This window comes from Dermacentor andersoni, chromosome 6 (assembly GCF_023375885.2).
Source record: "Dermacentor andersoni chromosome 6, qqDerAnde1_hic_scaffold, whole genome shotgun sequence".
NCBI lineage: Eukaryota > Metazoa > Arthropoda > Arachnida > Ixodida > Ixodidae > Dermacentor > Dermacentor andersoni.
In genome coordinates, this window is record NC_092819.1 from 14,019,362 (window position 1) to 14,033,971 (window position 14,610).

At 47.6% G+C, this 14,610-nt stretch overlaps 1 protein-coding gene across 2 annotated transcripts in view; it reads left to right on the forward strand.

Annotated features, from left to right (window-relative positions):
• The window catches only part of LOC126521239 (G-patch domain and KOW motifs-containing protein), a 45,298-nt gene that overhangs the window by 4,998 nt on the left and 25,690 nt on the right, over nt 1–14,610 (forward strand). For both annotated transcript variants that reach the window (XM_050169886.3, XM_055065863.2), the window contains exons 5-6: nt 780–912; nt 2,473–2,635. In XM_050169886.3, the coding sequence (XP_050025843.1) occupies nt 780–912; nt 2,473–2,635 (296 nt within the window). The remainder of the gene's footprint in view (nt 1–779; nt 913–2,472; nt 2,636–14,610) is intronic.

The window sequence follows — 14,610 nt, forward strand, 5'->3', positions numbered from 1 at the left end:
CTTCCATTCCACTGTGGAAGTATTCATTTTGGCTCATATTATTGAAATCGTGGAAGCTTTACTGTACTCTTCTTGTACATATAAGGATGGCATTTAGCAAGTTTAATGTTTTCAAAACACTTATAGGATGAAGGTTTGGAGACACCTGGCATCGCTGACATTGTGACATCATGACATCATGAGAGGGAGTGAAATTTTCTGACATTGTGTGGCAGTAAGACTGGGTATGATGGTGTTGCTCATAAAGAAGTTAACTAAAGTGCTGCAAGCATTTCTTCTGGCTGTGCTCGCATGTCACAGCTGCAGCATTTGCAATGTATCATGACACATCCATCTTCTGACTAGTAAAACAGAAACCATTTTGTGGAGACTAGTATTATAAATTAGTTAGGGTGCTTTGACAACTGCCAGTATATTTCTTGGGGTTTATGTGGGTTAAATTTCATTTAACGAAAGAAAAAAAAGAGTTGAGAATGTGATGTCAGTTCTCAGTACTTTAATTTTCTCTGCAATCCTTTATTTGTTGACCAGGACAGCACCATTATAAATTATTTGATAATGGGCTTGCTTATTAGGATTTCATTTTAATATTATTTTTCCTTATTTTACATAGTAAGTAGTAACACCTGAACTTTTTGTAGTGTGTCATGTACAAAATTGGGCCATGTCTATCAGAACTAGTGATCTTCAGCATGGGGTGTGACTTGGTTCAGTTAGGTAATTTGTTTAGTGCTACAAAGACTTTCTATAAAGGGTTTGGCTTTTCTCATTTTCTGTAGGTGGAAGGCCTTGACGACGAGAATGCACGTGTCATTGTAAAGTTGGCTCTGGGTGGGAAAACAGCAACTGTCAGTGAGCTCTTCGTCAGCCTTGTCAGCAAAAAGGATTACCAGAAATATGGCAAGCTCCTGAGTAAGTGGATGTGAAAATTTTGTTCACTCGTAAAAGAGCCATTTACTGTTGCTTGTAGTTGCAAAGCTACAGATGTCTAGAAGTAATAGCGCAGTGCAGCCTTTGGCTTTGAATGGAGCTGCATATTTGACCAATAGGCACCACAATGCTTGAACTGCACTGGACAACTGAAACAACAAAACAGCTTGAACGGCCCTTTGACTAAGGGTTTGTGACTTGTAATGAGCCTCATGAAGCAGTGACGGTGTATGTTTACCTAGGCCATGTAGTCGTGAGATGCCTAAATCACAAAAAGGAAATCTCAGTACAAATAAAAATTAATTGGTACACATGTGGCAAGCATCCTCAAGTTATGAGTGGTAGCTTACTGATATCCTTGAAAAGTCTATGCTATACTCGTGGACAACTCTCTGTTACAGTGAAGGGAAAGCTGCAAAGGCTAAGTTTGCGGAAATAAAAGTGCTAAAAAAAGTCCCACATTCTCATTCGTGTTAGTTTAAGCTGGAAAAGAGAAAACATTAACATCTTATTTACAACAGCAAGTAAGTGAAAGTACACTGATGAGTCTTAAATTTGACTTTTTTTTCTGCTTTTCTCTATTGCACTTGGGCAAATGCGAAACCATTACACATGGAAGCTATGCTTATTCAGTGTCTGTACCAAGAAACTGTAGTAATTGTCACACTCCGTTGGACTACTTAGCACAGTAACAAATGCAGATGCTCTGTCCCTGTAGCCTTCTCTTCGTTGCCAGGGAAAGTTGTCCGCAAGTATAGTGAGTGTAGTGTTCTGCTGGTACTAACGTTTAGGAATGAAACTGTGTTGATAATGAAAAAAAAAGAGAAGCTAAGAACTGTGCAAAGAACAATGAAATGGAAAATGATAGGTATAATGCTAAGCGATGGGAAGGTGGCAGTATTGATTAGAGAGGAAATGGTTGTAGTTGATGCTGTAGTTGAGGTTAAGACAGAATGGAGTTCGGAAGGTCATGCAATATGTACACCTGGTAAACAGCGGTCTATCAGAGTAAAAGAATGGACCCATAATGGTAGCCCAGTGTCTGTGTCGTTACGCTGCTAAGCACAAGGTCACAGGCTCGATTTCCAGCCATGTTGATGGTGTTCTGACGAGGTGGAATGCAAAAGAATTCGTGTACTGCTTCTTGGGTGAAAAGAACCCCAGATGGTGAAAATTAATGCAGAGTCCTACACTACAGTGTCCCTCATAAGCCACTGTGCTCTTGCAGGACTCAAAGTTTAATTAAAAGAAAAGGGTGCTTAGGAAAGGAAAATGGTGTGATGAAATTACGAAATTTTCTAGCGTAAGATGGAGTCCGCTTACGCAATACAGGCATGATTTCTTTTCAAGGGTACCAGATCACCTTTGTTCTGTAGTGGACACAAACTGCTGATGTTTATTATTTATTTTTGAAAGGTAGAATCAAGATTGTGTGACTTGCAGAATTCATGTTTAAGCGATGAGTTTTCATGCATGATAGCCGTGTCAAACTGCCATGTGCCATGTTGTGCATAATGCATTACTCTACTCTTTTGTTCATAGACAAAGAAAAGTATGATGACTACAAGAGGAAGCATGAACCACAAGAAGAGGAGGTAGCTGAGAAGAGACAAGACAAGGATGAGAAGCTCTCATTGCACAAGAAGCCCAGGGTTGAAAAAGAACGAGAGTCATCCAAGTCTGCTTCAAAGCAAGAGCGGTCAAGGTCAGTAGCAGGATCTCTTTCTGTATTAGCGGGTACAGAAGATGAGATGAAAGTTTGGAACTGAAAATATTCAAAAGGAGAGATTATGATAATGACAATAGTATATTACCTATATTTTGCTATAGGTGGAGATGTTTACCAACTGTTTTGTGTTGGTAGCATGAATATGCTGCAGTAGCTAGCGATACAGGAAACTAACTGCATACTTAGAAGGTAAACGAACAGTGCTTCAGACTGGACAAAGTAAAGACTACAGACACGCTTCAGACCAACGTTACTAGACTAGCTTCAGTTGTAAAACTCCCCGCCCGCGCGCTTACAGCCGCTGTCGCCACTTCTGTGACAGCCGTCAGAGGGCAACGCTGTTCCATCGGGCTCCACTGCAGACGCCTCGTCACAGCCTTGAGCTCGTGCGGACGGGCAGTTTGCACGTGTTTCACGCTCGCTGGCTTTCTCCCTTGTCCGAATTAGTGATACCACGAGAAAGCGGTATCCACCTACAGCAATAAGATTTATCGCGCCAGTTCGTTAATACTGAAAGAAGGGTAAACTGCACGAAAGGAAGAAACGCATACAGCGAAGCGCAGAAGCTGCGTTTCAAAATGTCGTGTGTTTCTTCCTGTCGTCTTAACGTTTCGCGCAATTTAGGCTCACGAGCCTGAATATCTGGCCAAAGTGCGCGATTGTAGGATGATCTTTATCCCCACCGAAGCTTCTCACCACGCCAAAGAAGCGCTACAAAAAAAAAAAAAAAAGATGATGTCGGTTTTTGTACACACAAGCCACAAAAAAAAAAAAAAAATGAAGCCGGATTTTTCATTTTGTGAAGATGCTTAATCAGCGAAGCTGAAACGTGCGGCCCCTGTGTTTATCACTGGGTTAATCCCGAGGGTTCATTAAAGTATTTCTCAGTTATGAGGTTACACACACAGTCGGATGCGAGAGAGAACGACGTCATTGACGGCATGCCCGCAGTCCGCAGTTGTCGCTTGCGTTCGATGTCTCGAGTTTGCTCGGCGGCGTGGTTAGCAGCCTTCGCCTGCGATTTGCCGCTTGTGATTCTTCGAAATTAAACCTTTCCGTTACGTAAGACCATGAGTGGCTCATACTCCCTTAAGCAATGGCTCATACCCCCGTAAACGCGGCCTCCCCATTACGACAGAAGTGAAGTGAAATTCTACGCTGGAAAGATGAACGGTCACATAGCCAACTGTGGAAGACGACGACGAACGCGGGAGCAGTGGGGCGAGCGCGTGCCGTTGATTTCGCAGAGAATTCCCGGTCAGCACGAGGAATCGCTCCGTTTCACGCCGAGCGAAGCGTCGCATTGCTGGGAGCACAGAAAAAGTGATGCGCCGAACTGTTGACATCGTTCCGATAGCGGCCTATGCAGCCAGGTACGCAGCACGTCGGCATCGTCTGCTGATATTCTTAAGAAACTCAGCGAAGGCTACAGTTCCACGGATGACATGCTTGCTGAAATTCGCTGTCAACAACGAACCACAGAATACACCGACGCTGCACCGCGTGCTTAGTACGGCCCGCTCGCGTAGGCGGCTAGTGAGGAAGTGAAGCCGGGCGCGACTGCAGTGCCACGAAGGCGCGGGCGAGTGGCAGTTAAAACTGAAGCTAGTCTAGTAACGTTGCTTCAGACAGTGCTGTTTGATTACCCAGTGCCTCCTTTATTTTTTTCTGTGCTTGCCACATGAGCGCCGCGTCGTCTGCCGTACCCTCTCTTGTTACTCTCAATTTTTTTTCCAAGATGGTTCTTAGTGGCTCCAACGTATTACCCGCTTGCAGATGACGTTCTCCCCCGCCCACGCGCCGGCGGTTTGCAGACATTTCGCGCCGCGCTTGTGTGATCTGGAAGCAAGAACTACAAAGGTTATTGGGTGTTTTCGCAATGACAATAAAAGAAGTAATCTCAATAAAAAATAACGTTGAATTAAATTGTTATTATGAGTCTTACCAGGGTCACAATTCCCGCCTCCGCCAAGTTTCAGACGACACTTTTAAACCGTAGGTTTCTGGCAGCACTAGAGGAAGATCCGTCTGTTTGATGCAATGGTGATGTTCCTGTGATGTTTTACATGTCAGCATGCGATGCTATTGTGTACCGTTTTGTACGTCGAGGCAGCGAAAGAAAGACCCTGTAGTGTCCTTTTATGACATACCAGCGGACAAAAAGCTACGGGAACAATGACTGCAAGTTATTGTAAAAAAGAACTGGGAACTGAGTTTGAGTTCAAATTATTCGGCCGTATGCAGCCTTCATTTTTTGGAAAGTGACTTTCGCCAGGACACGAAGAGGCGCGTACTCAAGCAAGGTTCAGTGTCCAGTGTTTTTCCTCACTAGCTGTCCTACATAAAGAAGGAGCAGCCTAAGGTGAGGAGGTATACCTCCTCACCTTAGGCTATACCTTCAGGGCCATGCCGGCTAGTTTGCCTACATCTGCTGAGGAAGTACATTCGTGGGCTGCATCATCGTCAGATACGATCGAAGTTTGTGTGAACATGCCTGTTCAAGCGCCCAAGCCCAGATGGCCCAGTGATCAGGTCACATCAGAAACTGTATCTGCCATCTGCAGCGATGATGTGCCTGATACTGCTCCTTTGACATCAACAAGCGGGAAATGCCTGAACTTCATTTTTCCAACCGATGTGCAGTCACTAGACGGGTCAGTAGTAGTCAGTAGTTTCTTCATTCAAGCTGAATGGAGAAGCTCCACATCAGCCTTCCTAGAACGAAAGAAGTGGCGCGAAAAAGAAAGGACCTGGAAGGCATGGGATGAGAGGCTCCAGGTAACCGTCAACGCTTACAAAAAGGAGCTACACCTAAGGGAAGAGTGCAATGTCAACCAATTAATTCAAGTTACCGCACACTCAAACCAGGGCCATACGAAAGCCAGATTAATTATTGATCAGGTGCTGAATTACAAAGCAAAACAACCAATGTGGTCCGAAACCACTATACGGCAGTGCGTAATATTGCGCAACATTTCCACAAAGGCATATGAATACCTGAGGACAGAGCTCCTTGCACTCCCATGCAGAACGAGACTTCAAAAATACCTAGTGTAATGGTGTTTAATTAAAGCTGAAGAACACCAGATCAACAGTAGCCTGGCAGCAGCGAACAGCCCGTGCTCTCTTGCAAATCACAGCTCGGCGTCGGCGTCATCTCCGAGCTGCTATCAAAAACACAAGGCGCGTCCACTTCATGACATCGGCCATGGGTGTAAAATGGAGCCATCCTGGCAACTCGGGCAGCAGAGAAGATGACAGGGTCGAAGTAAGGTTTCAGCCGGCTAACATGCACTGTCTCACGACGTCGACAGCAAAGGTCCGGCGATGGTGTGACAGGCTCAACGATATAGTTCACAGGGGAGGAGGCGTCGATGTTCCGGTACGGACCGTGGTACCGCGCAAGTAGTTTAGAAGAAAGGCCGGGCATGTGAGGCGGTATCCAAAGCCAAACAAGGGAACCAGCAGGGAAGGTGGGCCTGGCCTGATGACTGTCACGTCTTGTCTTCTGACGCCCATGATCTTCGCTGGTCAACGAACGAGCCAGCTGGCGGCAACCTTCAGCGTATCGGGCGACTTCTGAAATAGTTGTGCACTCGGAAGCGTCAGGTCAGTAGGGCAGGATAGTATCCAGAGGACACGAAGGCGCACACCCATACAAGAGAAGAAAAGGTGAAAAACCAGTGGTCGCTTGTGTTGCGGCTTTATAAGTGAAAGTAACGAACGAGAGTATGGTGTCCCAATTGGTGTGGTCCTACGAGACGTACATCCTCAACATGTCGCCCAGTGTTCGCTTGAAGCGCTCCGTGAGACCGTTCATTTGGGGGTGATACGCGGTCGACTTCCGGTGAATGATCTGGCACTCGCGAAGGAGGGATTGTATCGCTTCTGACAAGAAGACGCGACCCCTATCGCTGAGTAGTTCTCGAGGAGCACCATTGCGAAGGACGAAGTTGCGAAGAATGGACGTCACAACGTCGCGGCGGAAAGAGCTGCGGTCTCGGCGTAGCGCGTCAGGTGATCGATGCCAACAATAATCCAGCGGTTTCCACATCCGCTGTATGGGATCAGGCCATAGAGCTCAATGCCTACGCAGTTGAACTGTCGAGCAGGGCACGGTAGCGGCTGGAGTGGGCCAGTAGGGCACAGTGAGGGAGTTTTGCTTTGTTGGCAGGTGGTGCATGATGCACAATGTAATGCTGCACAAACTGATACATTCCACGCCAGTATTATCGTTGACTTAGCCTTGTGAAGGTTTATAGGACGCCGGCGCGGGCGCTTTGAAGGTCAGCATGGAAGTACGTGCACATATCGGAGCACATATAGCGAGGGATAGCCAGAAGCCATTTCCGACCGTTAGGCATATAGTTGCAGTGGTAGAGGGTGTTGTCTCGCATGGCCAAGTGGGCTGTTTGACAGCGTAGCGTCCTCGTTGCGGGAACGACCGATGTAGCGGCAAGGTAGTCGACTAGCAGGGCAAGCGATGGGTCCTTGCATTGCTCAGAGGGCATGTCAATAGTGGTCAGTAGTGACGGGCTTGAGGTCGGAGAAGGAACGGAAAGAGAAGCCACATCAGGTGTCATGGCGAGCGGGAGAGAGCATCAGCGTCGGAATGCTTTTGACCAGAGCGGTATACGACACAAATGTCATATTCCTGCAGGTGAAGCACCCAACGGCCGAGGCAGCCTGATGGGTCTTTCAAGGAGGAGAGCCAACAAAGGGCGTGATGATGCTGAAAGGACGGCCGTAGAGATAAGTAGGGAACTCGCCCAATGCCCAAATGAAGGCTAAGCATTCCTTCTCTGTAACGGTGTAATTAAGCTCAGCTTTTTAAGGGTACGGCTGGCATAAGCCGCAACATATTCTTAATTAGTAGCTTTCTGTTGGGCCAAGACCTCCCCAAGACCGATACCACTGGCATTGGTGTGAACCTCTGTTGGCACAGTTGGGTCGTAATGGTGAAGAATCGGCGGTGAAGTCAGCAACTCGCAGAACTTGTCAAAGGCTTCATCGCATGCTCATGACCACGCGGAAATGCCTTTGCTTGCGGTAAGTAGCTTCGTCAAGGGTGCGATAATAAAGGCGAAGTTCCATACGAAGCAACGAAAATAAGAGCACAGGCCTATGAAACTGCGCAGGGCCTTGATAGATGTGGGCTTTGGAAACTTGGCGACTGCTTGAAGCTTGTCGGGATCAGGAAGGATGCCATCTTTCGAGACAACGTGACCCAAGACAGTTAATTTTCAGGCAGCGAAATGGCACTTCTTGAGGTTCAGCTGTTGGCCAGCTAAAGTGAGACAGGTCAGGACGTGATGTAGACGGGTGAGATGTGTCGGAAAATCCTGTGAGAAAACAACTACGTCATCCAGGTAACATAAACAAGCCTTCCACTTACGTCCGCGAAGGATGGTATCAATCATGCGCTCGAAGGCAGTGGGAGCATTGCAGAGCCCGAAAGGCATAACATTAAACTCGTACAGGCCATCGGGAGTGATCAAAGCTGTCTTTGGGCGGTCAGCCTCAGCCATGGGAACCTGCCAGTAGCCAGGGCGGAGATCTAGAGATGAGAAGTATTCAGTACCTTGCAGACACTCAAGAGCATCATCAATCTGAGGCAGTGGGTAGACGTCTTTTCTTGTAATGCTGTTTAGGCGGCGATAATCGATAGAAAACCAAATGGTGCCATCTTTCTTGCGCACTAGAATGACAGGTGACAACCAAGGGCTTTGAGAAGGCTGAACGACGCCGCACTGCAGCATGTCGTCCACTTGTTCCGTGATAACCCGGCGCTCTTCTGCGGAAACGCGATACGCACGCTGTCGCAAGGTGGCATGGGAACCGGTGTCGATAGCATGAGAGACACTTGTTGTGCGACCCAAGGATGGTTCGTTGCAGTCAAACGAATAAACGAACTCGTTCAGTAGAGTAAGAAGTTGGGTGCTATGAGACGGTGAAAGGTCTGCTGCGATGGCGTTGTCGAAAACTGCCGAAGGTGGTGTTGGTGAGACGGAAGTTATGGCGTTGAGATGTAAACGGGTGGCGACATCGTCAACGTCAAGGTCTTCAATACACGTGACAGCTTGCATTAATCCTAAGGTCTCACCGCGCAGTATGGTCACTGGATACCGGTGCGGATTACAGATGGGGATCAATGCTGATTCAGACCTAACAGTGAGGACGGCGAATGGGAGAATTAAGTCCTTGCGGTGAGATAGCCTAAACGCCACAGTTGAGTTTGGCATGGCAGTACATGACAAGGTCACAAGCACCGACGTCTCCGGTGGCAGATCAGTATCATCATCAATGAAGAGTTTGTGAATACTGAGGTCGGCTTTGACCGAGGACAAGTCACATAGCGGCGAAAGGGCCACTTGTACGCGAGAACAATTGATGATGGCACTATGACGTGACAGAAAGCCCCACCCGAGGATGAAATCATGAGAACAGGAGGGCAACACAAAAAACTTGATAAAGTACAAAACTTCTTGGATGACTACACGGGCGGTGCATACAGCCATTGGATGAATGCGTTGCGCATTAGCAGTGCAAAGTGCCATGCCAGATGGAGAGGTCGTGACTTTTTTCAGCTTGCGACAAAGATTTTCATGGATCACGGAAACTGCGGCCCCAGTATCGATAAGCGCTTGGGCGGATGCTCCCTCGACATGGACGTCAATGACATTCTGCGGTGAAAATTGAGGCCTTAGAAAGTTCGATCAACTTGCAGTTCTTGCCTCCGGAACTGCGCTAGTCAGTTTCCCTCTGCAGTAGGTGGCCGACCATGCATAGGTGACGACGACCGTTGACGTGGAGAAGGAGAACGGCGACTGTCTGAACGGCGGTCGCGATCTAAGGGTCTCAGCACCGAGTCAGCGCATCTCGGCGGCAGGTTGTGGCGCGTAGGGAAACTGGTCGAAGGTGTCACGGTTCGAGGACATGTTAGGACGACAAAAGTGCGCAACGTAATCGGCAATGCCACAGGCGAAGGAAATGGGCCTGTTGTCTGGCGTGTGCCACGTGTCGGCTCAACGAAAAAGCTAGGGTGACTGTCGTGGAACGGGACCAGGGGGAACCCGGTGCCTTAGTAGTGGTACGGAATATGACAGTGGGGGTGGCCGTGCGACAGTGGCAGCATAGTTGAGTGGTGGAGGTGTGACCCGCGACGGGAAGTCGGCACAAGAGAGTGCTGCCATCGGAGATGCGAATAGCGGCGGATAGTCAACATAGGAGAGCGGTGCCGTCACAGGATCTGGCGTGCGAACGGGGGCAAGTGCGTCAGATATTTGGGCACAGATGGTTTGTTGCATGGCGGGAGGCAGTGTTAAGGCAGGCTTATGGGTGGGAGGGAGCAGCGATAGCTGGCAGGCCACTTCCTCGCAAATAAAATCCCTGAGCTGAAGGACGAGAGCAGAAGGATCAGCATGGCCAGCGGCAAGTGCAGTGGCCAAGACCGAGTCAGCCTGTGGGATGTTTTGGCGGCCGATGTTACGTTGGCGGCGCAATTCGTCGAAACACAGGTTGAAGAGTACGGCGACGCTGATTGGGCTCTTTGCTAGCAGCATTCAAAATGCGTCGTTCTCAATACCCTTCAGAATATGATTGATCTCGTCCTCCGCCATCGATGGATTAACACGGCTGCAAAGATCCAAGACGTCCTCGATATAGCTGGGGAAAGTCTCGCCAGGTTGCTATGCTCGCTGGCGTAGAAGCTGTTCGGTGCGTAGGTTGCGGATAGCAGGGGGCGGCCAAACACTTCGGCGAAATGTGTCTTGAATGCGGACCAACTCGAAATGTCAGATTTGTGATTCTTAAACCATAGATTTGCGATGTCAGCAAGGTAAAAGATGACGTTATTCAGTTTAGACTGGTCATCCCACTTATTGTGAGCGCTTACACGTACATGGGAAGACAGCCAGTCTTCCACGTCATGTTCTCCGATCCCGCAAAAGATGGCCGGGTCGCGCTGACGGAGAACGCCGGCACAAGTGACAGGGGCAGCCATAGGTACAGTCGGTGTGAAGGTTGCATCAGTCATGGTGTTGGTGGGCAACGTACGATTGCGGAGCTCCAGGGTGACTTGAGGGACTCCAGCAATCTCCACCAAATGTAATGGTGTTTAATTAAAGCTGAGAAACACCAGATCAACAGCAGCCTGGCAGCAACGACCAGCCTGAGCTTGCTTGCAAATTGCAGCATGGGTCGTTGTTGTCTCCGAGCTGCTATCGGACACACAAGGCATATCCGCTTCATTACACTAGGAAATACTGCAGGCGAGGTAGGTTTCAGTGATCTTGTGAAATAAAACTGAGCATCGAGGTGGAATGCCTCGGGGTGGAACAAGCGAGAATGTGCCGCTCATCGTAGATAAAATATGGATGAAGCAGAGGCTTGAGTACAACAAGCAAAGAGATGTTTTCCTGGGAGATGTTGACATGGGAGCTCTGTACAAAGTTTTGTCAGTGTCTGAAAGGAACGAACTGGCGAACTCGCTCTTGTACTTTTTGCTCTGTGGCTTGCACACGAGGTTCAGGATCTCGGCAGGATACTTTTTCGCTAGGGCCTGCACTGGTGAGCTACACATACCGCATTTTGATCGAGAACGTTGAGTGTGAGCGCTGCCCGTCACTGGTCGCAAAAGCACAAGAGATCTAGTGTGACGGACGGTTTGATATCGTACACCAGGACAGAGGAGGTCTGTGCTACCCCACTCAAGAATTGGTGCAAGTTCTGCATGCCCCGAAGAGGTTTGTGGACACAATGCTTTCAGACCGCGCATTCCTGCAGAAGCCCTTGGAAATGTGTTTAATGTACAGTGTTGTCATTATTGTTGCCTTGCCAGCACAGTAAAACCTCATTAAACCGTACCCACTTAAACAGTAGTTTCGTTTTAAATGTAGTAAAGTCAAACCCCCACTCAGGCAATTGAACATAATGTGTTTTGTATCCGTATTGGTCGGCTTCTTCGGTTTTGTATCTCGTTGGTCAGCTTCTTATGTACCAGTTTCTTCCGTTCCCTCCTCAAGTCTAGGCTAATTCGACATCATACCATCCTATGGTCTCTGCAGTGCACCTTGCCGAGCATGTCCACATCTTGTATGATGCCAGGGTTAGCGCAGAGTATGAGGTCTATTACATTTCTAGTCTCGCCATTAGGACTCCTCCACGTCAACTTTCGCTTAACCCGCTTGCGGAAGAAGGTATCCATTATCTGCAAATTATTCCGTCCTGCAAACTATACTAATAACTCTTCCCTGCTATTCCTATAACCTATGCCACATTCCGCCACTGACTTGTCTCCAGCCTGCTTCTTGCCTACCCTGGCATTGAAGTCGCCCATCAGTATAGGGTATTTTGTTTTGACTTTACCCATCGCCGATTCCACGTCTTCATAGAAGCTTTCGACTTGCTGGTCATCATGACTGGATGTAGGCGCGTAGACCTATACGACCTTCAATTTGTACCTCTTATTAAGTTTAACAACAAGACCTGCGACCCTCTCGTTAATGCTATAGAGTTCCTGTATGTTACCAGCTGTATCCTTATTAATCAGGAATCCGACTCCTAGTTCTAGTCTCTCCGCTAAGCCCCGGTAGCATAGGACGTGCCCACTTTTTTAGCACTGTATATGCTTCATTTGTCCTCCTAACCTCACTGAGCCCTATCGTATCTCATTTAATGCCCGCTAATTCCTCCAATAGGACTGCTAGACTCGCCTCACTAGATAACGTTCTAGCGTTAAACGTTGCCAGGTTCAGATTCCAATGGTGGCCTGTCCGGATCCAGAGATTCTTAGCACCCTCTGCTGCGTCACAGGTCTGATTGCCACTGTGGTCAGTTGCTTCGCAGCTGCTGGGGACTGAGGGCAGAGGTTTGATTGTTGTATTCATATAGGAGGGTGTGGCGAAGTACTGCACCAGGGTGGCCAATCCTGCTCTGGTGAGGGAGTGCGTTACCGGTTCTGGTCACTGGTATCAGGCCGCACTCCAGGCCTGTTTATGCAATTTTATCAACACGCAGATTTTCTTTCTTTTTTTGTTGTTTCAATCCGGTGGAAAATTGCGCGGCACCGGAATTTGAACCACAGTCTTCGTGCACGCGAGGCGGATACTCTACCTCTACGCCATCTCTGCATTGTTGTTATATTTGAATTAAAATGAGCTTGTCAGTATTTTTTTTTTTTTTTGCGTTTTCTCGAAACATGAATTTTCGAATATTTGCATCCTTCCGGGAGCAATTTCGCAGTAATCAGGGCACCTAGAATTGTAATTTTTGTTGCAGTACTGAGCTATAGGAATAATGCACTCAATAGTAGGACCAGATTTTTGTATCTCAGTTTCAATATTTCTTTATTGTCCGTACATTAAACAGCCACTTTGAATCCATTTTGAACAAAAAGCTTTGCTGTGCTGTATAATTGTTAATAATTGTTATACCAAAAAGCTATTCCTACCATCGTGAAGCTTATGGTTCCTAGTGTCCAGCTATATGCCTAAAGCAAGATTTTGATGAGTAGGGTTTGCTCCATTGTCCCGAGAAACAATGCTAATGAAGTTTAATTACTTTTAGAACTAATTGGCATACTTTAAAAACGATAGCATATTTGGAATCAGCATAAAAAGCTGAACAAGAGTGTGCAATTTCATTAAATTTGGTAAAGGGGGTCTTAATGAAGCTCAATATACCCACTTCCCCCCTTAAACACGGAGTCTTCAACATAGTCTAAGCGATCCACAAGCGATAGGCACCAATCCCGGCGCAGTAAATACTCACTGAAAGTTTCACACAAAGTATTTATTTATTTGGCTGAAAGTACTGCAGCAGTGTAGCCTGCTTCTTATTGGCAGCTGCGTGCTTAAACACAGAGTCTTCAACATAGGCTAAGCGATCCACCTGTGATAGGCCGGTGCCTTCTATTGCGCCGCAGTAGCGACGTAGAAGGGCCAAAGCAGCTACAGCCTCAATTGAAGTCGGAAGCAGGGCAACATCAGCGTTTGTGGGATCAACCTCGGCAGCGTCTTCGTTTGGCCGCTACTTCTGCTGCAATCTCCACGTTTGTCAATCAAAGCATTTTGAAACACTGGCAATAACAAAATATTAAGTGACGTCTGCCAAGGCTTCTATGAGGGAGCCCACGCTGTCACATGACATTGTGGACGCAAACCGCCAATTCTTACGAGGCACGGCAGGCGCAGAGTGCGGCACCGAGGGGGAGTCAGTGCAGCAAATGCAATGTGTCGACGTTGTCGAACGAGCCAAGCCACCGCGTATGTACGCCGCTATGTTCAAATGGCGCCCTCGGCACGATCAATGTGTGCAGCTGTAGTGCGCCGCAATCGGGAATGCCCATCGTGCCACCACTATCTTTGACGGTGTTGCAGGAAAGCTCACCACCTGTCAACAGAGTGCACCTGGTCTGCGGTGGCAGAGTTCGATATGTCCATTTGACGTTTGACCCCGTTTGAGATAAAAAACTTAAAATGCAGGTGATTTTCTTGGCGATATAGAAAGTGTTCAATATACGCAATAATTCAATATATCCATGTTCAATATGTCGAGGTTTCACTGTATCTCGCAAAGTGATTGACCGTAATGCCGATCCAGATTGGAGTAGAGCACAATATGAACCCACAGTACTCACAGTTACCTTCCCTAAAATGCACTTTGTGGCCATATTGTGATGCTGATGATGCTGCATCTGACGGCTCTGAACACTGAACACGCTGTGAACACGGTTTTGATTTCATGTCCGATTGTAGCTCGCAAACAATTTTCAGACCCATTTTGGGGGGAAAAGGTCCGCGTTAGATTCAAGTAAATTCAGTACCTGGCAGGGGCTGATTTCAGTATCGAAAGAATGAAAGCCCTGGCCCATATTTTGTATGGGCACCTGCCGAGGCCTTTACTTTAGATAGAATTGACTGAAAAGTTGTATTGGCAGGAGTAGAATTAAC